The following is a 27,707-nucleotide window of genomic DNA, read 5'->3' on the forward strand; positions in this document are numbered from 1 at the left end:
CCACGGCAGTCGTCGTTCGGCCGACGTTCACCTCGACTCCGCTTTCACCTGGGACCGTTCCCGTCGTCACTGATTCCGTCGTCGTCGCGACGGTTTTCTCGCGCGTCCGTAGTGCCAGATGACACTCGGGGCTCCACGTTGCTCGCGGTCCACGTAAACGGATATTGCACAAGTGGGAAAGAGAAGAGAAAGAGAAAGAGAGAAAGAAGGTAGACTCGAGCATCCTGGAAAGGTGAATCCAGGAAGCGGATGCGGCCCTCCGGTTTCATCCGTCGACTATGATCGCCCGCATCGCGAGGACACCGAGGACAAGGATTCAGTAGAGAGCGAAAGGTCCAATTAGCAAGTACGAGATCTTCACTTATTATCTTTTCAACAATTACCTCGATACCGAGCGCTAGCTTCGTGTTTACTAACACTCAGGCATCATCGATATTCAATTAGCAGCTGCTGCTTATTAATCATTAGTAGCTGACATTCCCTTAAATTACTAAAAAAATTACTGTTTGTTTATTTATTGTTAGTATTATCATTAGATCGTTTCAAAATTGTATTTCTCTTATTTATTTTATCGAGCATAGATTTATTTAACGACAAATCAAATTTTGATAAACTTAAGAGTAGATTGTTAATTATTAACATTATTTTAATATAATAATTTTATAATAATTTTGTTTTTATAAAATAATTTTAATAATGAACAATTGACTCGTTCGATCAAATTAATGAAATAGTCTGATAATAAAATAAAATCACTGTTTTCTTTTCTCAAAGGGATACGATTGTTAAAAGCATTTTTTATGTTTGTAGTTTTAAAATTCTTAATAAATTTATTTTCATATTCTTTTTTTCTAATGGCATAAGATATCGTACGAATATTCTAGAATATTCACAATATCGTACAATATTCGTACGATATCATGTGCTATTACGGTAATGACTTAATAGCTTTTTAAAGACTGCAATTTTGAATGTTCAAGGTTTAAATCATCAAACTCGTTTCAATATTAATCCGAGAATTCTTTTAGAAAGTAGAAACAGTTGCGATTTAATTAAAATCGCTCATATTGTAATTACGGCTCTCTAATCTGGTGGATCGAAAGCCTCTCAAGGATTTTCCACGCCCCTTCAAATTTCTATACGAGATTACGAAAGATTTAATAAGCTGCGGGATTAAAAACCGTGAACTTTAGAAAATTATAGAATTGTGATTTAACGCTACGGTTCCTTCGCGCCGTAATCGCGGCTTTACTGGGTTAACTTCCTACTTATTAATCGCCGCGAGCAGAAATGAAAGTAGTTTTGTTGCGTGCCCCGTTTATACGCCGTTACGCGAAAACTATGCGCCACGCGAAGTTTCCATACGGGAAGCCTGGAATTCCGTGATTTCGAGTGATCGCCCGCAGACTCGCGAGGCGCAGAATCCGGCAACATCGATGACGCTACTCGAATTTTTATAACATGCTGAAAAAAAGTAACGTGATATTTGTATATATATGCCAGGATCTATGCTAAAATCTTAGAAACTCACTCATACTTTGCACGCTTGAGTGTGCCAAGAGACAAAGACCTAATGATATCGCGAGGGATTTCGCAATGGAAACGCGAGATGAAAGTTATCACTGCAATCGTTAATATTAGAATAATGCAAGATTTATGTTCATTACAATTTATATTTCGAAATTTTTAGGATTTTATATTGAGATTAGAATCGTTATTAGAATTATTAATATTAGAACAATATGAAATAGAAAATAGAATTATGTTTGTTATTATTAAAAGTTCAAAAATTTTAAGATATTGCGATGAGACGACAAAATGAGAAAAAGAATAAAAATTTAACAAATAATGTGAAAAATAGTAAACTAAAAGGTATGGAGAATAATGAAACATAATAGAAAGTAGAATAAAATTTATAATTATTAATACTAGAGCACGCAATTTATGTTTACCATAATTAAATTTCAATTTTTAAGATAATGTGACGACAGAATGGAAAAAAAAAGAATTTAACAAACGACATAGAAAATAAAAACTAAAAGGAATCGATAATGAAACGTATTAACGAAACGTAAAATAATCACTTTTCACACAAAGGCTTATAATTCAAAAGAATATTATTATAAAGAATATTTTTAAGTTCTTTATATTATAAATACAATATTTTCTCTTTCATACTTTTAAAAAATTAGTAAATCACAAAATTAAAATGTAATTCAATTCAAGTGACAAGCATTTTTTGTATGAAATTTTTAAATTGCGCTAATTAGAAAGAGAATAAATGTATTTTTTCAAAATATAACTATTGTATAATACAACTACTTTTTAATCGAATTAGGAAAACAATTTATAAGTAACAATGAATTTCATCTCTATATGTAATCGTTACTACTTTATTCTTATAGGATTATTACTTTATTCTAGCACCAAGTTTTTTAAATTTCACCAATTTTTTTTATTTCAAGTAAATCTATTTTATACAGTTGCCACTTTAATTCTTATCTTAATGATTAAATTTTACATTTTATTAAAACATAACATTTCAATTAATATCGAAAGACTTTTAAATGGGAATACAAAGATACGCCACTTGCGTTTTATTTTTTAAAAGTAGTTGTACATACAACAGTTATGTTTGAAAGAAATATATATTTTTTTTTTTCTAATTAGCGTAATTTTATACATTTTTTTTTTAAATACATATGGAGTTGATTTAGATTAAACAATTTTACGTTGCCATTAGTTTTTTAAGAATTATGAATATTATTACTTGACTTTTTGGTATAACAGTTTTTTCATTGAACACATTCACTAGACGTCTTTTTTATTTACTTTATTTGCTATTATTATTATTATAAAATTTAAAAAATAATGACAAAAGTCTAAATTTTTTTATATAAATGCTTTAAGTACTTAAGATATTTTTACCATTTCTTAATATACTTTCAAAGCATTTTTACTTTTTACTAAAATAATTTTTGAATAGAAAATCAAATTTTTTGTATTGTTTTTAAATGGGATGAAGAACAATCTATAATTTCTTCATTATTTAAAAATAAGTGTAAAGTGTATCCTTACATGACCCCCAGGCACTCAATATCGTTGCACAATATTCGAATATTGCACAATGTCATTGATCATCTGGAAATTACATTGGGTTTATTTCGAATCGTCTGGAAGGATGTTGTACAATATTATTGCACAATGTTATTGATCCGGAGGTTACTTTGTGCTCATTTTGAATTGCTCAGCGAAATATCGCGCGACATTATTGCGCAATATCATCAATCTTCTGGGGGTGGGCTGTTCAAGAATCTAACGAGCAGAGCGGTCCGGAAAATGACAATGACGAAAGGAGCCGGGGACGATACCGTAACGGGAACATCCAACGCAAACGCGGCCGTGTCGAAACGATCTCGCATTTACTCTCGAGAACTTCATTGATCGTCTTGGGAGATGAGTAAGGGGGCGGCGTGTGCGAATCCCCGTGACGAGACACGGCGCATTGCGAGAGAGGGCACCGAGGCGGCCCCCGAAGGGGGAAAGAGAGGCGATAATTGCATATTTATGGAACGACGTGACCTTGCGCCCGTTACTTTCACTATCGCCGATCCACGTGTAATTGCGCTCGGTGATCCCTCGATCCCGCGTTGCGTCGCCATCGATCCGCCCGCGATCTCGTCGATCCTATCTCGCGATAGGATGGGACGGCGACAAAGACGAAGACGCGCGATAGCGCGCAACCAGGAAGCGATTGCGTGAAAATATTTCCCCACGGTTGTCATCGTGCTCTTTATCGGATATGGGCGAGTTCGGTGAAATCATCCGCTGAGATCCCTTTAATTATCGCAGATTAAGGGGAAAGAGGTTATCGGTATTGAACGACAGGCAAATTTCCGGAAAGATAAGCTTCTCGCAATTTTTTCGATTTCGTATCGAGAGATACACTATCGCGATAGCGAGAGCAGGTAATTGGGCGTGTGTGCCACATGTGATGAATATACGGTGATCATATGTCCTTTATTTCCATTTCAAAAGAGTTTGATAATAGCTACTGAATGTACAGTGAAATAATATCAATTAAATATTTGCTCAATATAACCAAAAATAAATTTGTAATGTTTCTAAATATTTGGTAAACTTATACCAGATTTGGTAATGCTTATTAAACATTTTGAAAAATTAAATTATTTTTGATTATATTGACAAAATATTTAATTGATACTATTTTACTATACATTTGGTTATAAATAATATTGTATTACGCGCTTACAGACTTAGTTTCACTTATTTTTCCCAAAATTCATTTTTGTCTTTTATTTTGACAATATTACGGAAATTTTTTTTTTTCTAATTAGTTTTCAATGTTTAATATGTTTTATGGAGACAACTGATAAATTTAGTTCTGTGCTAAATATAATTCGCTTTGTCGTTTGATTATATGTTTTAACTTCTTTATTAAAATTATTCAGATTAGAATAATCTTTATTTTTTATTATTTCGAACCTATCTCAGATTTAAATCGTGAATTTATTTCAGAACAGTCCAACTAGTCGAACCAGTTTCAAACTATCGAAAAATTGCACGGTATCTTATTTTGGTATACTGTGTAAGCAAGTATCGTAATGTGCAGACTCCTGACACTCACAAACTGGTTTGGTAACGTGTAGGAACAAAGCCCTAAAATTTTCAGGTTTATCGTTTATTTTCTCTGACAGTAAAAAAATATGGTCACTGTAGTGTTGGAAAAAGGAGAAGAGGTTTAAAGTCATCAGTATCATTACTTAATGCTTTTAATATTCTAAAAAGAAAAAGAAACAAGGTTTTTCAAAAAGATATGAAAAAAAAACTGTTTTAATGCTGAGGCCGCATTAGATATTTTTAATTTTTTGAAAAAATAAAATTGAAGACTGAAGCTTGTTTTTTTTATAATATATGAAAAGATACAACTAACTCTATCGATGAATTTTTTATTGAGCTCTCAAACGAGAGAAATATTAAAATGATTAAAGTAGATTGTCTTAAAAGAAAAAGAAATCCGGAAAAATATCACTAGTAAGAATTTTTTTCAAAATTTTTTATAATTTATTAGAAATTAAACGAAATAAGATAAAGTTTTGAAAAGAAAAATCAATGAGAGCCAACACCAGCCAGGACTTTTGTGTGCAAATAATACAATTTTATTTTTTAAAACTTTGAACGTTTCAACCTATAAGATTCGAGCCATCTTCGATGAACAGAACAAGGAAGTTGCAACAAAAATTTGGATTTATTAAATTAAACCCGTCTTAATCGTTTGCGGTAAAAGTTTGCAATCATAAAATTATTAAACGATTAAATCAAATTGATAGTCAATAGCGATAAAAAATGATTTTGCGTTGTTTACACGAAATCGTCGTCCGCCAAAACTGATACATTATATATCTGGCCGCTTCTGATAATTTTTTTATCACGATTTATCATTAATTTGACTTAATCGTTTAACAACTTTGTGGTTGACAATAGCTTTTACCGCGAATGATTAAGACGGGCTTGATCCAATGATTAATCCAAGCTTTTGCTGCAACTTTTTTATTTCGTGAGGACGTGCCGAACCTTGTGTCGAAACATTTGAAGTTTTAAGAAATAAAATTGCGTGATTTACGCACTAAATGTTATCTCCTGTGTTATCTCTTATTGGCTTCTTTTTATTTCATTGACTTTTAGAAAATTTCTCATTTTTTACGAATTAAAACATTTTTTTATAAATGCTGAGAAAGTCTATATCTTTTTTAAAATTCTTCATATAAGAATTCTGAAATATCCCAAGATTTCTAACATATGTTATTCTATAATTTTTTAAATAGAATCTTTTATATAATTTTTCAATGTCTATATTTTTTTTAACTTTTTAGAACATTGAAAAAAATTCAGAGAACTTACGAGATTTAACAAATCAAGGAAGAAGACTAATGCGAGTCAAACGTTGTTGTTAGTGCGTGCAAAAACACAAATTTCTTTATACACACTAACAATAGCGTTTGATTCACATAAGCCCTCTCTCTTGATTTTTTAGAACATTTTTTGTATTTTTTTACGAATTGGAACATTTTTTTAAAATGTTTAAGATAATCTCTTTTTTTTTAAATTATTCATATAATAAAAACTCTGAAATATTCTACCTATTTCTAATACTTCCTATTTTATAATTCCTAATAAATTTTTATAAAATCTGAATAAATTTTTTTTAAAACAAATCTTTTAAAAATTATGAGATTAATTTTTAGAAAAAGTATTTTTTAGAACTCTCGAACTACGAAAGCTAAAGATTTTATAGACTACGAAAGCTAAAAGAACGCTGTTCATTGTCACAATTGTCGGACAATCGATCGCACAAGAGCAGATAATAAAGGCTGATAGGACTCTGATCGCGAGGAGCGAGAGCGTTGCGGGAAAATCCCATCCCTCTGTTTTCACTTCCTGCGCTCTCGCGGATCTCCGAAGACGGATGATCGCATCACGGGAGCCGATGTGCGTGCGTGCTGTGTGTCTCCGGTGTGTCGTAGAAATAGATTTCGTTACCGTTACCGCGACGTGCGACACGTATACTTACGCAGGAAAGAAGAGAAAGTAAGCTCGCGTTATGAGACTGCGGGATATTGCTACGCCATGCACCGCGCCGTCACGTAGCGTCGGTCGAGAGTTTCGCGCACGGAGTTGCGAACGAGCCGCGGAGATTGCGTAGCGAGGAGAATTTAGAAAATAGCGCGCAACGGTTTTGCGTTTTGGCGCGAAAAATTCACTCTCGAGAAAGAGAGAAAGAGAGAGACAGAGAGAGAGAGGCTCGATCGCCGAACCTTTCATGGAATTGCGAGGTAAGCCTCCCTCTTCCCACGACGCTCGAATCCAATTGTATAATGCTGATAATTGAAACGCGTGTACGAACTTAATTTGGATAAGTAGATCAATAGAGTGTATGAAGTTATTTATACCACTTATAGAATTGTCCTTTTGAAACAATGTTTGGAACAACTAGAACAATCTATAGCGATAAAAAAACGTGTAATTTTTTAAAGGGGGGAGGGGGGGCAGCTAGAAAAATAGTCTTTTTTTCGTTTTATTGAAGTACCATTAGAAATAAAAGTAATATCGTTTTGGAACGATGTGGAACAAAGTTAGAACAACCTGGAACAACTTTCAGAATAGTAATTTTCAAAAAAGGGGAAGCTAACTTCGTACACTTGAATCAATACGTAGATCAGATTTCTACAAGTGCTACAATGTTATTTAATATTAAATAGTATTTCTGAAATATATTGTATGAGAAGTAAATGATATTATTTATTATCAGTTTTCTTTCAATAGATAAAATACCGTTTAACAAAGGATGAACGAAGAGAGGTGCATTACGCGATTGAGAATTTCAACCACGAGAAAGACAAATACAAATCGCTCGGTCGACATTCGATACCGATACCGATCTGCGCTCTGCGTTGCATCCTGTGTACATAGACGTAATTGACGAGAAATCGTGAGTACGTATACTCGCCTACGATAGGATCCTCCTTCCTCGGAGCGAGGAAACGGAGCCAGCGGTCGTGTGACGAGCGTGTACGGGAACGCGGCCGGAAAAAAAGAAGAAAAAAAAGAAGAAGAGCGTTGCTTCACGATCGAGGGAGAGCGATCGAGGACGATGAACTGGATCCGGCTGCCGATCGTCGTGTCGTCGCGTTAAAATCCATTCTCGAAATATATTCCGCCGTGTGGCAAGGTCGTTCCTTTCCACGTGACCTCGCGTTCCTCCGAGAACTCTCTGGCTCCCTTCTGCACATGTGACTCACGCTCACATTCGAACCGAAGCGAAATTCTTCGACGATCCCGTGCCGGAGTCCACTGCATATCCTGTCTCGTCGAAAGTCTTCGATGGAAGATCAAAGAGAGAGATAGATGGGCCTTTTGTTGGATAATTCTTCGCTCTCGGTGTCCTCGATAAACGGACTTTTCCAATCTCGTTTCTTCCAATCTTGTTACGTTCTCGCGATGAACAAATCTTTGTTGGATAAACTTCGTTAGACAAAACATCTTTGCTTATTTTCTTTACATTTTACAAGATTCGCAGTTGCGTTCAATAAACTGAACACTGGTTTGAGTCTTTCGCTATCTGTGATAAATGGATTTTTCGCTAAAGAGACGTTTCATTAGCCTTAACAAAGGAATGCTCACGACTGGTCGTTCTTGGTAGCCCGTCTTTTATCGGATGAATCTTTTATAACTTTTATTATATCCCTCGGCGCGAGTGAAACACAAGAATACTCTTAACAGGCGTTTAATGGAGGAGAAGGTGGTATCATGATCCTCCCTTTGCATCTTATACAATAACTTTGTTAATAATCAATATTTTAAATTAAAAACTTAATGGTTATTCGTTCATGCGTTGTTCGATCGATTCTAGACAAAGTTATAAAATTAGTTAAAAAGTTAAGTTGGTATTGTGGCCTTTCCACAAAAATAAATTTAAAAATTGGTTTTGTTTAAAAAAAAACAGTATTTTTTTTATCAAACCTTGAAAAAGTTTAAAAATGTTCAAAAGTAAAAATGGATTATAATAATTAAATGTCGGCTATTGTACATTGATACAATTAAGCCACTGCATAACAGCGAGTTACTAAAGAAATGATTCCATAAGTAATCACCAGAATTCGTAGTAATAACGGAGATATTACGAGTGGCCATTAGACCTACAAGGGTCACAATACCACTTTCTCCTCTATTGCTCCAGTGAAAGTTTTTCTCAGAAATTTTCAAAATGTTTTATACAATTTTTTAAAATTTCTTTATGACTTTATAACTTTTTGGAAGATTTTTTCGATTTTTTTATACAAAGTGGAATGCTTTTCTGAAATGTTGCTAGTTTCTATCTTTTCTAGAATTTTTCGTATACATATATAAAAAAAAAAATTCTAAAATATATCCTAAGATTTCAAACATTTCTCATAATTCTATAATTTCTGATTAAATTTTATGAAATTTGAAAAGATTAAAGTATTTTTTGGGGGGAGGGGATTATAGGATAAACATATATAATAGGGATAAGAAAATATATTTACAAATATATTTCAGAATTCACAAATAAAAATTTCTAAAGACTCTCAGTCGTTGTGAAAGCCGTTCAAACTCGTATAAACGTTTATAAATTTTCACCAGGAAGTGCTAAATTTTCGTAAGCGACGCTTGAATCACGACGTATCGTAATCCGCAGGGCTAACCGATTATTATTATAGAAACTTAGCACTTAACTATCAGCTGTCTCCGATCAACCGCATTCCCTTTCGCAAGCAATGACAGTTCGTCGCACCCGATCGCGTGCATCGTCCCAGAAACTTATTATTCCGAATTGGTAGCTAACGGTACGCGACTTCCTCGCAGTTTCGACGCGACTCGCGGTGGGAATTCTAACAGAAAAATATAAAAGAAATCGGTCGATCGATCGAAAATTTAAACAGTGTTCTCTTAATATTTTTTTAAACGCTTTGAAAACATGTAATTTGTTCCAATTATAAAAATCTTGTTGCATTGATGTCTGATATTATTTTCTATATCCTCGGAAAAAAGTTATCGTTAAATTGATGAAATCATTTTTTTAACTTGGTTCTTTAAGTTGAACTGAAAATAACAATTTATTTAATTTAAAAAAATGACGTTATTAGACTTTGTTAAAGTTGGTAAATTGTGTGTTTAATTTAATGTAAACAAATAATTTTTTAATTCAAAGAGATTACAGGCAGAAATGTCAGAAATAATTCAATTGCTTTAATTTTAAAAATATATTTCTTTCATTTACGAAAAGAGATTTGCGTTGCACAACCGAACTATTTCTCTAATTCTAATAAAAGATTTCTTCAAATCAAAGAAACTTTTCTTTAACCGTGTAACAATGGCACAAATTTCTTTGGTGCAAATACTTTTTGAATCAAAGAAATTTTTCTCTGAGTGTAAATTAAATAGCAACTATGTGTACGAAGAAAATTTCCCAACCATTCTGCGAATGCAAGTTGAAAGAACGAATATTATGTGCTTTCCATAATTTTGTAATGTGTGTAATTTTCATTTCATACATCAAATGCAATTAATAAAAATACGGTTTTGAGAGTGTGCGTCTTGAAATAAATGCTCTTCAAACGCGTTTTTCCCACGATTGCGAAGCAGAAGCGTAACAGAGAAGTTTTCTACAGAAAGTTCACACATTTATTAAATTAGACCCGTTAAATTTGAGAGAACACCTTAATTAAAATTTTGAAATCCATGTTAATTAGTGATATAATAATATAAAAAATATTTTTCATCGATAAATACAATAATTATTGAACGTTTGATCAATTTAATTAATTTTCAGCCGAATTGAGGAGGGAGCCGAGTGTCTCTTCTCCTCTTCCTCGCGAAGTGCATTCCGCGGGAACATCGCGACGACATCCCGTCGTGTCCTTATCGAGAGACGTAGACGAAAAAACGCGAGGACGGAGATGCGAAGGGGGTAGCGAGGGGGCGGATGAAGGAGCGCGGAAAAGAAAAGGACAAGAGGGTGTATATACGTAGGGAACTAGCCGACGAGCGGCGCGGCGCCGACGGATTTTAGAAACGACCGGGGGGTCCGGGGGGAGTCTTCTCCAAGGGATATACCGCGGTTCTCGGCCTCGAGGGCGGCAACGGCCGCGGCGGAACGGCGGCGGCGAGCCGGAGCCACCGCCGAGTTGCAGTGGACGTCCTTGCTACGTTATCTGCCACGTCTTCGTTTCGTTTCAAGCCTTTCACTTTCAGCCGCAAGTCCAGGAACCAGAAACCCCGGATCTCGCTCTCTCTCTCTCTCTCTCTCTCTCTCTCTCTCTCTCTCTCTCTCTCTCTCTCTCTCTCTCTCTCTCTCTTTCCCGCGACTCTTTCGCGGGCCCGCCGCTGAACAAAGGTGCACGCGCCCCCGCCGCGGGGCCTGGTCTCCCCCGCGGAAGAGGGGGAGCAGAGCGTTGTGCCAGATGTTGAGGAGAGATAAATGCGCGAATGCGCGATGACGTCGCGATAAACGCCAAGTTCGTTAAGTCACCGTATGTTGAAAATTATATGAGGTCGCGTGCGCAGATCGGTCGGCGACTTTGAATTGATTAATGATGACGGATTAGCGAGTAATTAGCGCTCGCTTGTATTATAGTCGCGGCTAATGACGCGCAAACGGGAAATAATGTTTGTTGATGAAAAAAGTGAAATAATAGAATTGTTAAGCAGTGAAGTTTACGCTCGCGGATTGTGAACTCAAGGATGCAAGAAGTTGAAGGCTGACACGAATCAGGGGCCGCGATAAAAAGTAAAAAAGTTTGTGACCAAGAAGTGGGAAGACACGTTTTCTCATTATCACGTCTGCATTTCGTTGTTAATTTAATTCTGCATCCCCCTGCCGGATCATTATTTCTCTACTTATTATTATTATTAGTTTACACTCAAAGAAAAGTTTCTTCGAGTTAAAAAATATTTGTTTGAGTTAAAGAAATGTGTGCATTGTTATACAGCTGAAGAAAAGTTTCTTTGATTCAAAGAAACTTTTTTTATTCCCAGCAAACAAAAATAAATTCAATTGAGTTGAAAGTTGCAATTTATTTTAATTTATCCGAATTTGCACTTTAGAGTCCCGGAGTATTATTGAATTTAAATGGACGACTCAAATGAATCGAAACACATTATTCATCATTTTGAACTATAAAATTAATTCACATCCTATTATATTATTTTTTGATTCAAACGAATTAAAGTACAAAATAAATTATTCATCATGAATTCGGATTGTATTTGTTCTTCCTGCTTTTTTCTAATTGTATTCTTTTTATTCAAACGAGTAAAAAAGTTATTTTAGATGCATGTATGAAATAGTTATTTTAGATGCATGTATTATGCATGTATGAAAATCAGTAAAAATCGCGTATTTCATTTATTTATGAAAAAAATCTATTTTAATTACACAGGTTCCATGTTTTTACATATACTGAATTGATTGCAAGTTTATATCCGTTAATATAAAGTGTTCATGGATCATCACAAAGTGTCAGTTCCTGTATAATCACAGAAATCAAGTAACATTGATAGCGGATAACCTGGGTGGTTAACTGCTCTTATAATTACAGAAATTAAGTAACGTAGTATTTATGACTTAGATTGGGTGGTTGGGTAATTGCATAATTTCGTATAATCATAGATAATCACTTATATATAATTATATATATGTATGAACATTTGTTACCAGGTTATTAAAACCTTCTCTGAAAGATCATTGAAAAATAAAAATAGTCACAAAGTCTCGTGTTTTTAACGTCTTGAAATTTTGTCATCGGTTCGTTCCATTAGCCTATCATTTTTTTTGTTAATTTAACGTCATTATTTTTGGTCATTGTTGACTAAATTTTAATATCATTTTGTCATGCGCCTATTAACTAGTAAATAATTTTTCACGAGAAGAGAAGAAACAATATCAATTTTATGTTTTAAAACTCGATATTTCAATACATTTCTCCGAACTATATTTCATATAAATTTAGATGTATAATTTCAAGCCTATGATTTTTATTAAAACATTTAAATATTAATAATTTGATTCTCGGTTTATACACGCGTACACACAGTTCCCAAAGAAGGTAAAATTTTTTATTATTTATGCATACTTTTGTGCATTATTAATACACTTAATTATCACAATTGCGTTATTCGTTTAAAGATTAGAAACATTGAAAATATAAAATTGAGATAAAAATTTATCAATTTGTAGAATGGCGAAGAATCAACATCAGAATGGCGTAATACCAGGAGGTGGCATGGTGACCGGCCCGGATGATTTTTCAGATGGTGAAAGCACTCCTCTGACTCAGGACTACGCCGGCAGGTATGACGATCTCATCATTTTATTAATAGTTTCTTCTCCCTAGGATTCATAGTTTCAAGGACGAAAGAGAAATTAAATATAAAGTATGATACCGAAATGGAAAGTTAAAATTGAGAGAAAGTCATAAACTTGAGAGATATTGAATATTATTTAATACAGTCATATTAGATTTTAATTGAAGATGAAAATTATTAATATAAATTAAATGAAGATTAAATAAAAATTATTTTAATTAAATCTAAGAAGAAATAACTTACATAGATTACTTAAATTAAAAAGGAATAATCTCTTTCTTTCTCTTTGAATGAAAAGCTCATCAAATGCTGATTAAATGTTCATTTGCGTTTGTCAATGTAGCGAATAATGAACAATTAATTGTTTCAATACAGTCAACGCACGATTGTCGAGACAAAAGGATGGGACGTGTTCCGGAATCCGCCATTGAAGACCGACTCGAACTCGGGCTCCATGGCAAACCAGAAATGCCTAGAGAGGATGGTGCAGGTGATCAAGGTCCTCATCTACTTGTTTGTTTTCGTCATAGTGTTGGGAAGTGGCGTGGTCGCCAAGGGCACGATTCTCTTTATGACGTCGCAGCTACGACAGGACAGAAAAATGCTCTACTGCAACAGACAATTAGGTAGAATTTAAATATAAGTTTCACCCTGGCGAAAAATTTAATTTGATATCTAATTCAATAAAATAAACTTAATTCTGATAATTCGACCAATTGATGATGATCAACTTGCATGACTAAAGATTGTATATTTACAAATAGAATATTTTTACTTTTAATTAAATCATTACAAAGAAGAAGAAGAAGAAAAAAAAAGAGATATATTTATAGTAGTTAACAATTGTTTCCAAGTTTCAGTCTTTGATCATTATTATCCTTTTGCAGATCGAGAGAACCAGTACATAGTGACATTGCCAGAGGAAGAGAGGATCGCGTGGATATGGTGCATAATAATCGCGTTCGCGGTACCGGAGTTCGGCACGCTGGTGCGCAGCATCCGCATGTGCATCTTCAAGTCATGGAAGAAACCGCAGTTGGGGCACTTTCTTGTGGTTTTCATAATGGAGACGTTTCACGTGGTGGGCTTGGCCTTGATGTTCCTGGCGGTGCTTCCGGAACTCGACGTCGTCAAAGGGGCGATGTTGACCAACTGCGTGTGCTTCGTTCCTGGAATGCTCGGTAACTTAACTTCAGTTCAATTTTCCATTTAATTCGATTTTACCTTATTTGAGCTTCGAGTATGTCAAGAATCATAATATAGTGAGGGAAATGGGAAAAGTACAAAATAAAAAGTTTATTCTCTATAAGCGCTACAATATTCCTAGAATATTATACAAATTATTTTTGTTGAAACATTAATGTAAATTATTATACACAATTATTCATAAACTTTATAATTATTATATTTAAAAATTGTAATATTCCCAATAATTTAAAAAATTGAAGTAAATATTATTTACTTCTTATATAACATTCATATAATATTATCAGGAGATAAAAGTGGACATATAACCACTTTTTTATTAATATTAAATAATATTTTAAAAATATTATTTTATATTAAATAATATAGCACTTATAGGGTTCGAGAAAACAAAGAAAAATAAATTTAAAATATTAAATAAAACAAAGATTAATAATTTAAATAACTCAATTATCCATTTTAATAAATCTAATCTACTATTTTTGCAATATTAATGTACGTTAACATAATTGCATTTGCCGAATAATGTAATGCTATACGATCTACGATCAATATACTGTGTGTAAATAAAAGAAATGCGGACGGATCCGCTTGCTTTCGATCGCCCGACTTTCGCGTTCGATTTTTCCACGGTTCCGTATTGCCGAGCGAATAATCATGAAAGTAGCGATCACGCGAGGATAGGCGAAGTGAAACACGCTGCTGCGCACATTTGCAGGCCTACTTTCCCGTAACAAAAGTAAAGACGAGTCCAAACGATTCGTCCTGGTTCTCGTCGATATCGCCGCCCTGGCCGCCCAGACGACCAGCTTCGTCCTCTGGCCCTTTCTGGACAGCTCGAGACGAACCCTATGGCTGATCCCCGTTGCGCTTCTTCTCGTCTCGTGCGGATGGTGGGAAAACTACGTTTCCACGCAGAGTCGGATCAGTGAGTTACCTAATTCTTCACGGCCTACATCTTCTATTTCAAATTTAAATCGAATTCTAGAAGCTTGAGTATCTTTCGTGTCCTAGCGGAAAAAGTTCTACAAAGTTTTACACAAATTTGAGAATACTACAGGAAACATGAAAATGATCGAATTGAACGTTTTTAAATTTTTGTATTTTTGTAGAGTGCCGTTTCTGCGATTTTTGCGAATTTCTCGGTGAAACTATGTTAAATTACAATGAATTACAACATTCTACACAATTCTAAGTAGCTTATTCTTGCGGAAAAAATTTCTATGAATAAGTACAAGTACTACAAATTTATAGAAATTTATAGAAATCATTAATTTTTTTCATAGAAATATGTATTTAATTATTAAAATTGACAAGTATTCCAATTTTAGCAGTTTTCTAACATTTATTAAATTTATGTAGAATTTCTTCCGCCAAGGTAGAATAGCTTATTTAATAAATTAAGTATTTAATTGTATATATATACCTAAATCTATTATAATTTTATTCGTGTTTGGCTTAATTACAACCTTGATTTAATCAATTAATTAAATTGTTATAGTTGACTCACAAATGTCTTCTTCTTCATTTCTTCCGATTTCTTCTCGTAGGTCTAATCAGATCGCTCGGCAGAGTGAAAAAGGAGCTGCGACTGACGCGTTACTTTACGTACCTGCTGGTGTCTGTCTGGAAGATCGTGGCGTTCTTCATCAGCTCGATACTGATCCTATATCTCAAAGGAGAGACTGTCGGGCATCTGTTCATGTTGAGCAGCGCCTTTGGGGATCACAAGATCACCGTCACATCCATCAAGTCGATAAATGGCGCCAGTCTGCCCGACCTCTCGGAAATTTTGACGGGCGACATCACCGAGGTTGTCAACGCCGACATCAGCACGCCTATCTACGTTCTCCTGCTGCAGATCTCTGGCGCTTATTTCGCCTACGTGTTTGGCAAGTTTGCCTGCAAGATTCTGATCCAAGGCTTCAGTTACGCGTTTCCAGTAAATCTCACGATACCGGTGTCGATATCGTTGCTGATCGCCGCGTGCGGCCTCCGCAACAACGATCCGTGCTTCTTCCACGGCACTATACCGGATTATCTGTTTTACGAGTCACCGCTGCCGAATTTCCTCAATGACTTCGTGTCGAGGCAGTACGCCTGGGTGTGGCTGCTTTGGCTGTTGTCGCAAACCTGGATTACCCTGCACATCTGGACGCCGAAATGCGAGCGTCTCGCGGCCACGGAGAAGCTCTTCGTCGTGCCGATGTACGACTCTCTGCTGATCGACCAGTCGATGGGTCTCAACCGAAGAAGGGATGATCAACCGGAAGTCAAGGTTGAGGATCTGGCGGAGATAGAGAAGGAGAAAGGCGACGGTGACTACGAGACGATCTACGAGCAGACGGACGGCTCGACCACACCTCCGTCCGCAGTGAAGAGCAGCGATCACGTAACTAGGATCTACGCTTGCGCCACCATGTGGCATGAGAACAAGGAGGAGATGATGGAGTTCTTGAAGAGTATCCTGCGCCTGGACGAGGACCAGTGCGCGCGGCGCGTTGCCCAGAAATATCTCAAGGTCGTCGATCCCGATTACTACGAATTCGAAACTCATATATTCTTTGACGACGCATTTGAACTCTCTGACCACGACGAGAACGAGTCACAAGTGAACAGATTCGTAAAATTACTAGTCGGCACGCTGGACGAGGCCGCGTCGGATGTGCACAAAACGAGAATGCACGTGAGAGCACCTAAAAAATATCCGACTCCATACGGTGGACGATTGGTCTGGACTCTTCCCGGAAAGACGAAGATGATCGCCCATCTGAAGGATAAGAGCAAGATTCGACACAGGAAGCGATGGAGTCAGGTAATGTACATGTATTACCTGCTGGGTCATCGGCTAATGGAGTTGCCGATCAGCGTCGATCGCAAGGAGGTCATTGCCGAGAATACATTTCTGTTAACGCTCGACGGCGATATCGATTTTCAACCGGCGGCGGTGAAGCTTCTCGTGGATCTGATGAAGAAGAATAAGAACCTGGGCGCCGCTTGCGGTCGTATTCATCCAGTTGGCTCCGGACCTATGGTGTGGTACCAAATGTTCGAGTACGCGATCGGTCACTGGCTGCAGAAAGCTACCGAACACATGATCGGATGCGTGCTCTGTAGTCCCGGATGCTTCTCGCTGTTCCGCGGCAAGGCACTGATGGACGACAATGTGATGAAGAAATACACGACCAAGTCCGAAGAGGCGAGACACTACGTGCAGTACGATCAGGGAGAGGACCGTTGGCTGTGCACGTTGCTGTTGCAACGAGGATACAGGGTGGAATATTCCGCAGCGAGTGACGCTTATACCCACGCACCGGAAGGATTTAACGAGTTCTACAACCAACGGCGCCGTTGGGTGCCCTCCACCATTGCGAACATTATGGATCTGCTGATGGATGCAAAACGCACGATCAAAATCAACGACAATATCTCGCTGCCCTACATCTCGTATCAAATCCTACTGATGGGCAAGTCACTTTTTCCAATCCAATCAGAGAATCATTTAAATTATAGCATATTAGATTTAGTTTGATAAATTATGATAATTAAATCAAATTACAATTAAATTAATATAAAATAAAAGTGTTTCAGTTTAATATTATAATTTTATAAATATTGAGATACATACGTATAAATACTATTATAATTGAAAAGTATTAATTAAAGATTATTTTTGGTTTTGATTAAAACAGGTGGAACAATCCTCGGACCCGGCACGATCTTTCTCATGTTGGTGGGTGCCTTCGTGGCGGCTTTCAAAATCGACAACTGGACCAGCTTCTACTACAACATTATTCCCATCTTGCTTTTTATGATCATCTGTTTCACTTGTAAATCAAACGTACAGGTAAAAAAGCCTCTTTCAATTTGTTGCGTCTGTGTCCGCATTTTCGCTTCTTGTGACGCATTGTGATCGTCTTACGCTCGCGGAATTCACTTTCATTGGAACCAGAATTTTTAATTATACATAATAACAGTAATATATTACTTCATGCGATATTGGTTTATTTTTTCCTAGACGAAGAGAACTTTTTTTTTTAATTTATCGTGAAAATCATGAATAATCAATGGAATATGGTCTTTGAAGAATTTTGCTATTCTTTTACTAAAATTTTAATAAAATCTAATTAAGTTAATTGAGCCAATTTAATTTTAATTAATTTAATTAAATTTAGTTAAACTATTCTATAATATGAAATTGCTTGATTAAATATTGCTAAATAGTAATATAATAGTATTATGATTTTGATTGTAAATTCTTCCCGTGTACAACATTTGCGATTTTTGATATGATACTCAAATCCGTCCCCAAGTGCCTTCAAGTATGGGACAGGAAGAAAATTAAGAGTGAGGGTGGTTTTCAGCTTTTATGCGCTCAGATCCTGTCGACGGCGTACGCGATGATCATGATGGCGGTGATCGTAGGTACTGCCCTACAGCTCGGCGAGGACGGCATAGGTTCGCCCTCGGCGATCTTCTTAATATCATTGTCGAGCTCATTCTTCATAGCAGCCTGCCTACATCCACAAGAATTCTGGTGCATCGTGCCCGGCATCATATACTTGTTGTCCATTCCGTCTATGTACTTGCTCCTCATACTGTACTCCATCATCAATCTTAATGTTGTGTCCTGGGGCACCAGAGAGGTCCAAACGAAAAAGACCAAGAAGGTTCGTCAGTGCCGATCTTTTTTTTTCTTTTTTTATTCATTTTTTAACATTAACATTAAGTAAATGAAGATATCTCTGGTGTTTGGAACGGTGAAGGTTTTTAATTCTTTTCGATCATCGCTTTGTCATCATTTCAATATTTTTTCTTGGGGTGTAACAACAATACTTTTATGACAAATATTTAATATCTTTAATATTTCGAACACTTTTATCACAATAAAATGAGTTGTTGAAGTATCTCTCCAAATTTAGCTGGACACTCCTATGAGAGTGAATTTTGATTTTTATTTGGAGTGGCAAATTAACAAGCTCAATTTTCACTCTTTAAAGTGACATTTCATTCTACAAATTTTAGATAGCAGATCTGAAAATAATTTTGCTAGATCGTTAATCTAATTTGAAGGAAGTTCAAGCACGGTGAGCAATGCTAAAAAGCTTGAGCATTCTAGAAATCAGTTTGAGCGTCCTACATAATTAATTTGATGTCTACGTAATTAATTAATTTGATGTAGATGCTTTAAAAAAATTATTTTTTTTTGTAAGATAAAGATAACTGTTATAATATTCTTTATTTGTTCGCCAAATAAAATGTATTTTTATTATTTCACGTATTTAATCGCAAGTTGAAGCAATTCGAACAAGCATCTTCTTCAACGTACTATCCAGATGAGACTGCGCTTTGGAATAGGGGGACAATGAAGTTCTCTCATCAAATAATCCTCCAGCAATTCGCTTCTTCTTAAGAACTCATCACGCTTTAAGCTTCGCTTAGAACAACAGCCGACTAACACACACATACACACACACACGTACACACAAAAGTTTGGCGATCCTTGATGACAGGTGATTATAGCCGCTGTGATCAGCACCATATACGCGATAATGATGGTTGCGGTGATCGTCGCGTTCGCGATAAACATCGTGTATGAATCCGTGATGTCCCCGAGCGCGTGGTTCCTCTTCCTCATGATTGGCGAGTTCGTGGCCGCGGGTCTCTTGCACCCGTACGAGTTCTATTGCCTGCTGTACGGGCTAATCTATTATTTGGCGGTACCTTCAATGTACGTGCTACTAATCATATACTCTCTCTGCAATCTCAACGATATCTCCTGGGGCACGCGGGAAGTTGAGACGAAGAAGAGCTGCGCGGTAATTAATCTCCACTCACTTTACTAATTCAGACTAATCTGCACTAATCGAGGTTCCTTTAAACGTTACAATATTCCGAAAATATTATTTAATATTTTTAATATTATGCTGTTGCTTTGGTATCTTCCACAGTATCATACAATCTATTTAACTTAATTAGCACAACCTAATGAGAAATATATGGTGAGTAAGAATCGAGTTTTTTGTGTGTTTATCATAATCACATGTTTATGCGATTCAGGAACTCGAGCAGGAGAAGCGAGAAGCTGAGGAGGCGAAGCGCAAGGCCAAGCAAAAGTCCTTGCTGGGCTTCTTGCAGAACGGCGCGGGTACCAACGACGATGACCAGGGTTCCATCGAGATATCGCTCGCTGGCTTGTTCAAATGCTTGCTTTGCACCCACGGCAAGCCATCCTCCGAGAAACAGCAGCTCGTAGCGATCGCTGAGTCGCTCGAGCAGCTTGGCAAGAGGCTCGAGACTATCGAGAGGTAGGAAAGAAACGGCAACGGATGAAAATTTTTGCTCAGAATCTTTCATAAAAAATTTTTCAGAATTTCTATATAAATTTTATAACTTAAAAAAAAAATTTCTCAAATTTTTTGGCGAATTAAAACACTTCTCTGAAGAGATTTCAAAAAATTTTAAAACTTCTCAGATTTTTTTTTTATTATTAATTATATTTTTAGTAGTGCACATGTATGCTTCTTAATAAAATAATTTTTTATCTAGATAAAAAATTGCTATCAAATTTTGTCTGCTACTTTCAAATGCAATATAAAACATTTATAATTTTTTTCATAATTTGCTTAATGTTTTGAGAAATGTCTTATACATCCTTAATCAGATCAATTCTCTAAGACTGATTTTTTTTGCAGAGCGGTGGATCCTCACAGTCACGGACGAAAGAGAGCTTCTTCCGTGGGTTCGCGCACCGCCGACCACCTGGGTGCCATCGGCGAGGACCCCGAGGACGAGGAAGGCAGCGAGACAGAGACGGTGACCAGTCAGAATACCGAAGGTAACCGCGACGGCAGCAACTTCCTCTCACGACCATATTGGCTGAACGACGACGGTCTGAAGAAGGGCGAGGTGGATGTGCTGTCGCTTCAGGAAGAGCAGTTCTGGAAGGATTTATTGGAGAAGTATCTCTATCCAATCGACGAGGACAAGGCGGAGAAGGTAACAGGACGAAACTAGGACTTTATACAATCTTTTCTTAACCCTGCGGAGATCATGATCCTAAAAATTACTTGTGGGGTATATCTAAAAAATGCACTAGTGTAAAAGTTAGAGAGCGATAACAATTTTTGCAAGAAACCTGTATAAATGTAAGAAAAAAGCATGTTTGTTTTTATAAATATGATAAAATATGAATCTTTATATGCCCAAATATTTTTTCTTATAAAATAAGATAACAGAGATTATACATAATAATATTTCTGATAGCAGAACGTTAAAAAAATTCTAGAATGGAATAAACGGATTATTACAAAAATATTTGAAAATATTTTTGTATGTATTTGTAAGATCAATCACGATCTCCGCAGGATTAAACTTACATAAAAAAAATTAATTACAATTTTTATTTAGCAAGGTTGAACTTCGTAATTTTGAAAATTCAGTCAATTTTTATCAGTCATATTTTTTTCGCAGAGTATACGTAAAAAAGACATTCATTTTGTACTTAAAGTTCCATAAACTTTCATAAAAAATATCTAACTAATGTAAATTAATTTTTTATGATACAATAGAATAAAATTTCGGGATCAGAACAGTTTTCTCACGATAGGTCTTTGTCATTGTAAGCTGTCGATCAAGGATGAAGAAACAAATTTATTCGTGAAGTATTTATATTTCTCCTAATTCTCCTAACCAGCTTGTTTTACATTACTTTTTCTGCTAGATGAAAGAAACGATAGTGTGTTATTAAAAATCTCTAATGCCTATTTCCACTAACGCAGATTAAGTTTGATCTTAGTTTAACTTACTCTTTATCTTACTTCAGTTCTAAGAATTGGAAAAAGATAAAGAGTAAGTTGAACTGAGATTAAAGTCAATCTACATTGGTGGAAATGGCCATAAGAGTTATAAATTCTTTGCTTTTCAATGATCGCACAGTCAAATAATAAACAACTGAACAAAATTAATAATTTAGAAGAAAATTGTTCTCTAGTTAAAAATAATTAAATTAAGTTTAAGAAAGAGGGAATTTTTGTCTAAAAACAATTTAAATAAAAATTGGAAAAGATTATATCGAGGGGGAAATTTGAAATTAAATTGAAGTAAAGTAATTTTATGTTTCGCAGAGGGTATTTGTTAATTACGCGTTTTTCATATACTTGAATTAATGTACGCCATGCTGCTCCGATCAGGCACGAGTCGCCAAAGATCTAAAGGACCTACGCGACCAGAGCGTCTTTGCATTCTTTATGATGAACGCCCTCTTCGTCTTGATCGTCTTTCTGCTGCAATTGAACAAAGACTTGTTACACATCAAGTGGCCATTCGGCATCAAGACGAACGTCACATATGATCATACCACCATGGAGGTAAAACTAAACTCCGTCGACGCCTCGCATCCTCGATCGTGGATTTATCTCGAGCGAATCGTTAACGATAAATCAGTTAGCGTTAAATCTAAACGATATAAGCGATCACTCGCGTGATCTAACGAACGAATCGTTAACTGAGATAACGAAGGATCGATGGATCGACGAACCGATCGACGGAGTTCCCTTATACTTGCTATTCTAATCTCGTGCCGTCTCTTTTTTTTCTGTTTCTCTCGCATTTCTACCACGCAACAGGCCCGTGTCGCCGCCGACCTGATCGAGCTACGCAACAAGAGCGTGTTCGCATTTTTAATGTTCAATGCGTTGTTCGTTCTGATCGTATTCTTGCTACAGCTGAACAAGGATCAACTGCACGTTATCTGGCCGCTCGGCGTCAAGACCAACATCACCTACATTGAGGAGACCTCGGAGGTATCCGATGATCAAGCATCAGGGGGAACGGACTAAGTCGGTGCCATGGTGGTGTCCTGTTAAAGTCTCACGGTGTCTTGTTAAAGTCTCCCTCGACGTATTCGGATGATCACTGTGGAAAGATTTTATTTTATTAATATTATTATTATTATGGATTCGTAGGAGAGAAAGTTTTACAAAATGATACTCACTCAAAATGATCAAATACTGTCAAATCAATAAAATTTAATTTAAAAAACTATTCAAATTTAAATTAATTAGAAAGCAATTAATATTGAAAATTAAACGATTGGAAATTTGTAAAAAAATTGCAACGCTATAAAGTTACTTCAAAATTTTATCGATTCTTTATTTTCAATTCTTAGAGAATTGAATCTTTAGACTCAATTTTTTATAATATTTCGAGAGATCAGTTTTCATCGGATCATCCCAACGCGTCGGGAGACGAGCACTGTACCTCGGTGATGACATTGCACCTGATTCAACATGTACATAAGTTTTTTATGTTATTAACCCAACTGGTTCGTTTGATAGCACGTGGAAGGTCTCTGATTAATATTCTCGTGCACAGGTACCTCACCCTCACCTGGGTCGAATGGAATGGAATGGCGTGGGAGATGTTTTCTTGTGACCCTGACTAGGAATAACCAGAGATTAATGTCACAATAACATACTCCCCTTCTCACCAAGATTAGATCAATTTATGAAATCAAATTGTAGGATAGACCGAAGTGAATCGAATCACAAGGCGAATCGGATCACTATAAGTTGAGACAGTTAGTTTTTATTTCATACGATCAGTTTTATCATGCTAATTATTGTTTCTCGTTAATGTTTTTATCTATTGTTTCCGCTCTCTCTACAGCGGAAACACTAGACATATTATAAAAATATATTTATATAAAATTGTGATCCTAATTTGAGTTGAGTTTGAGTTTGTAATGAAAAGACTTAATAAGCTCTTTCAAAGAGTTAGTTCATTTATTTTCTTTTGATTTTTTTTTTTTTTTTTTTTTTTTTTTAAATTGGTAATCCGCTTTGCTCCCAATATTGAAGCGAATCGGACAAATTCCTTTCTGAATTTTTTTTATTGTGCAATGGAAAGTACCATGTTTATGTATTATTTTATTATATAAAGTTCAAGCAAAAAATGTAAAAATTAAAAATTTATAGTGAAACTTTATAACACAAAATTAGTTTCTTATTATTTTTTTATTTATGAAAAAAAAATTGATTTGATTTGCTTCGGTCTACCTTACTTCATCAATTTGACTGCACAATTGATGTAAAAAAGGAGACGGACATCGAGAGACCTGTTCTTCAAAAAACTTGAAGTTAATAATTTTTTGGCAATTCTGCAATTTTGAATTTTATAAATATTAATAGTTTTATGCTTTTATTCTATGTGATATCTAAACATTATTATAAAAATGTTTATGTATGTAAAATGTTACTATTATTAAAAAATTGGTATTTTTTTAATTTTATTATTATTATCAAAACTGATGTTCTTTTATAAATAATAAATATTATTAAAAAAGTGAACCGAGTAATACTGAAGAGAAATATAGATGCGTCTCTCCATGTAAGAGTCTTGGGATTGCAGACTGTTAGATCCGAGGCTCTACAGACTCCTGAGATCTATAGATCATCGGATCTACGTCTCTTCTTTTTTGTTGTGTCTAACTTTGATCATGCACCATATTGCCAGTGGTGGCAGCGGACGAGCACCACTAACGTACATAACGCAATAATTGCTTTCAGTGTCTTCTCGTCGGGGGTTCAACCGAGCCCGTCTTACTTCGTTCATAAGTGTGTGTACATTTTGTATAATTTATGTACATAGGTGTGTTAATCTTAACACGCACGAAAGCCACCGATGATTACAGAATCTTAACTGCTAACTATCCTTATAATTAATTGTTCTTAATCGATGCACGTACTCACGAAGGGAGTCGAATTTTCGATGGCGATCAATCAATCACGTTTTCTGTCGAATGAAACTTGAAGTGGAGTTTCTACGAAGAAAATAATCTGAAGCGGAAAATGTTCAAAAACAATTTAAAAAATTTAACACTCAGAGAAAAGTTATGATTAAATTAATGAAATCGTTCTTAATTTCAAATCAAAGAAACTTTTCTTTAAGTATAGCAATGCACAAATTTCTTTGATTCAAACAAATATTTTTTGACTCGAAGAAACTTTTCTCTGGGTTATTAATATTAATTTAACGATTCGATAATAATTTAAATCAAATGATACAGTTCTGATAATTTAAATTATTTAAAAATTAAATAAAATGAGTAAGTGTCTACCGGCTTGAAATTTCGATCGCTATCGGACCTTGCTTCCCAAAAATAACGCTTTATCGCGTATCGCAATGCGTTCTATACACGTGCGATTTTGCAGGTGCACATCTCGAAGGAATACCTGCAACTCGAGCCGATCGGTCTCGTGTTCGTCTTCTTCTTCGCGCTGATACTGGTGATACAATTCACTGCGATGTTGTTCCACCGATTCGGCACGCTAGCTCACATTCTGGCCAGCACCAGCTTAGACTGTTGCAAGAAGGTGCATATACATTTCTTACAAAATTACACGCCTGTCGAATTATTGTAACTGGTTCGTCATTTTAAACCGTTTAAATTTGACGGATTTCTTATTGCAACAATTCGACGCGTCTGAGCTGTTTCATGATCTAAACGCTCAATGATCTTCGTAGACGAAGGATCTCTCCGAGGAAGCTCTGTTGTCGAAACATGCGGTCGACATAGTGAGAGATCTTCAGAGACTGGACGGGATAGAAGGCGACTACGAGGAGGGCAGCGGTAGCGGGCCCGGTAGACGAAAAACGATTCGAAACCTGGAGAAGAGTCGCAGGAAAACGCAAGCGATCAACACGCTCGACGTGGCCTTCAGGCAGCGTTTCTTCAGCATGAACGAGGCCGCAGGTAAGCAAGAATTGAAGTAGAGAATTCTTCTTAGAATTTATCCTCTCTTTCCTCAAAATAATAGTAAACGTGAGACAACGCAATTTAATAAAATTCTTCAAAGTCTGTATTGTCCCATGATTTCTACGATTTTGAGAAATTCTAAAAGAAAATTCTCTTCCATACAGAACCGGCAAAACAAACAAAAAAATAAAGCGTAGAGCAAGGTTGAGTTAAGTTCTGAATGTAATATTCTGAATGTAAATTCTAAAAATTCTGAATGTAATATTTAATAGTTTGAAAATTAAATAATTGTTTTTCATAATATAAAAAAAAAAAATTGTCCAGGCCTCTCGAGGAATTTGTCGACGCGTCGCGAGGCGTTCAAGGCGTTCGAGGGCAGGCGCAACAGCATAATGGCGATGCGCCGGAAGTCGCAGATGCAGACCCTGGGCGCAAACAATATCTACGGCATGGCGGGCAATCCGCTCGGGATCCAGGGTCGGCCGTCGCGCAGCAGTCAGATATCTGTGAAGGACGTTTTCGAGGGTCACACGGCCGCGACGTCCGGAGCGGGCCACGTGAATGCCGGCTACGAGGGCGAGGATAGCCCCGGCAACAGTCTACGGCTGCAGAATCTCAGCAGCAGTCAGGTCACGTGGCGAGAGGCGAATTCCAACGTGTGACGTTCACGTCCGTCCCAACTCCTCGTCGCAATAAATTAGAAAACGAAGAATTTATTTATCCGGTAAATTTATTTATCGGCGAACTCATTTTTGAGTCAAATTTCTTCTCGAGTTGAATCTCTAAAAAGAAAGAAAAAAGGAAAAAGAAAATTGCACAACAGTTTCGTCGCTCTTCTCGCAAGCTGCTTTTAGCGTTCTTCTTTCCTTCAATGCTTTCCTGACCACCTCAAAATGGAAAGCTGTTTCGAGATTATGTGACGCAAGTGTGATGAAAATCAGTGCAAATTTTTTTTTAATATTGGGCGTAAAAGACTGTTTGAAAATGAGTTCGTTACGTTATGAGCCGATCAAGACAATTCGTGCGGTTTTTAAGAGAAGCTGTAATGTTTTAATATCTAGGACGCTCCGTTAACTATAATATTTGCCACAAAATAATTGTTTTAATACAAGGAAGAAAGAGCCGCACAAATTTAGCTAATGAAGCACGATCCTATATTCTTTTCATGTTTCCAGAATACATTTTACATACTTTTCTTCTATTTTTAATATTCCGTCATTGCTCTTCATTGCTCTTTCTCGTCATTAATATAGCATTTTTTGTTTGAAATGCATAAAGAAATATATCCTGTATTTCTTTAATATTGTATTAAAATAGGTATGTTACCTTTTCTTCTTTTAACTGCATTTCCTGTATATTTTTCTGCATTTTTTCTTCTCTTCCATATCTCGAGATAAATTCAATAGATATATATATTTGTTTTCATTCTAAAAATGCAGAAAATATAATGTAACGCAGTTAAAAGAAGCGGACCTAATTCTCGTATTGTCATCGTTAGATAAATCAACGGTGACCGCGATGATTACGCTTATTCGCTCCGTTATTTTTTTTGCATTTTTTTGTGATAAGATCGATATTTAAAGTAAAAACTTACGTATGAATGCATGAACGCGGATGTATGTAAATTGCACGTGCATATTTGAGAATTGTATGCGTATAATATAAGAATAATAATAGCAAAGGAAATAATAATAATAATAGGAATAATATGCCAGAAGTGCGTTGTGGATAATTTTAATAAACTACATTCAAACAATCATATTGTATTTTTATATCCTTCCTCCCGCTTCATGGCTGAATAAGATTTAGTTGATTTATTTTATTTTTTTAAATTATT

General features: G+C 35.8%; 1 protein-coding gene across 4 annotated transcripts; it reads left to right on the plus strand.

Moving 5' to 3' along the window:
• On the plus strand, positions 1–27,626 carry LOC105194172 (chitin synthase chs-2). Of its 4 annotated transcripts, none has more exons than XM_011158942.3 (14): positions 1–346; positions 12,779–12,892; positions 13,282–13,532; positions 13,794–14,087; positions 14,831–15,040; positions 15,663–17,579; positions 17,805–17,959; positions 18,477–18,782; positions 20,173–20,420; positions 20,808–21,111; positions 22,305–22,481; positions 25,326–25,487; positions 25,639–25,867; positions 26,195–27,626. In XM_011158942.3, the coding sequence occupies exons 2-14, from the start codon at positions 12,780–12,782 to the stop codon at positions 26,530–26,532; spliced, it is 4,704 nt and encodes a 1,567-aa protein (XP_011157244.1). In that variant the 5' UTR covers positions 1–346; position 12,779; the 3' UTR covers positions 26,533–27,626. The 4 variants fall into 4 exon arrangements, with proteins under 4 accessions (XP_011157244.1, XP_011157245.1, XP_039312563.1 ...); XM_011158943.3 differs by lacking the exon at positions 22,305–22,481 and adding an exon at positions 22,740–22,916; XM_039456628.1 differs by lacking the exon at positions 1–346 and adding an exon at positions 11,006–11,329.
• Positions 27,627–27,707: the final 81 nt, after the last annotated feature.

The sequence above is a fragment of the Solenopsis invicta genome, chromosome 13 (genome assembly GCF_016802725.1).
Source record: "Solenopsis invicta isolate M01_SB chromosome 13, UNIL_Sinv_3.0, whole genome shotgun sequence".
NCBI classification, from domain to species: domain Eukaryota; kingdom Metazoa; phylum Arthropoda; class Insecta; order Hymenoptera; family Formicidae; genus Solenopsis; species Solenopsis invicta.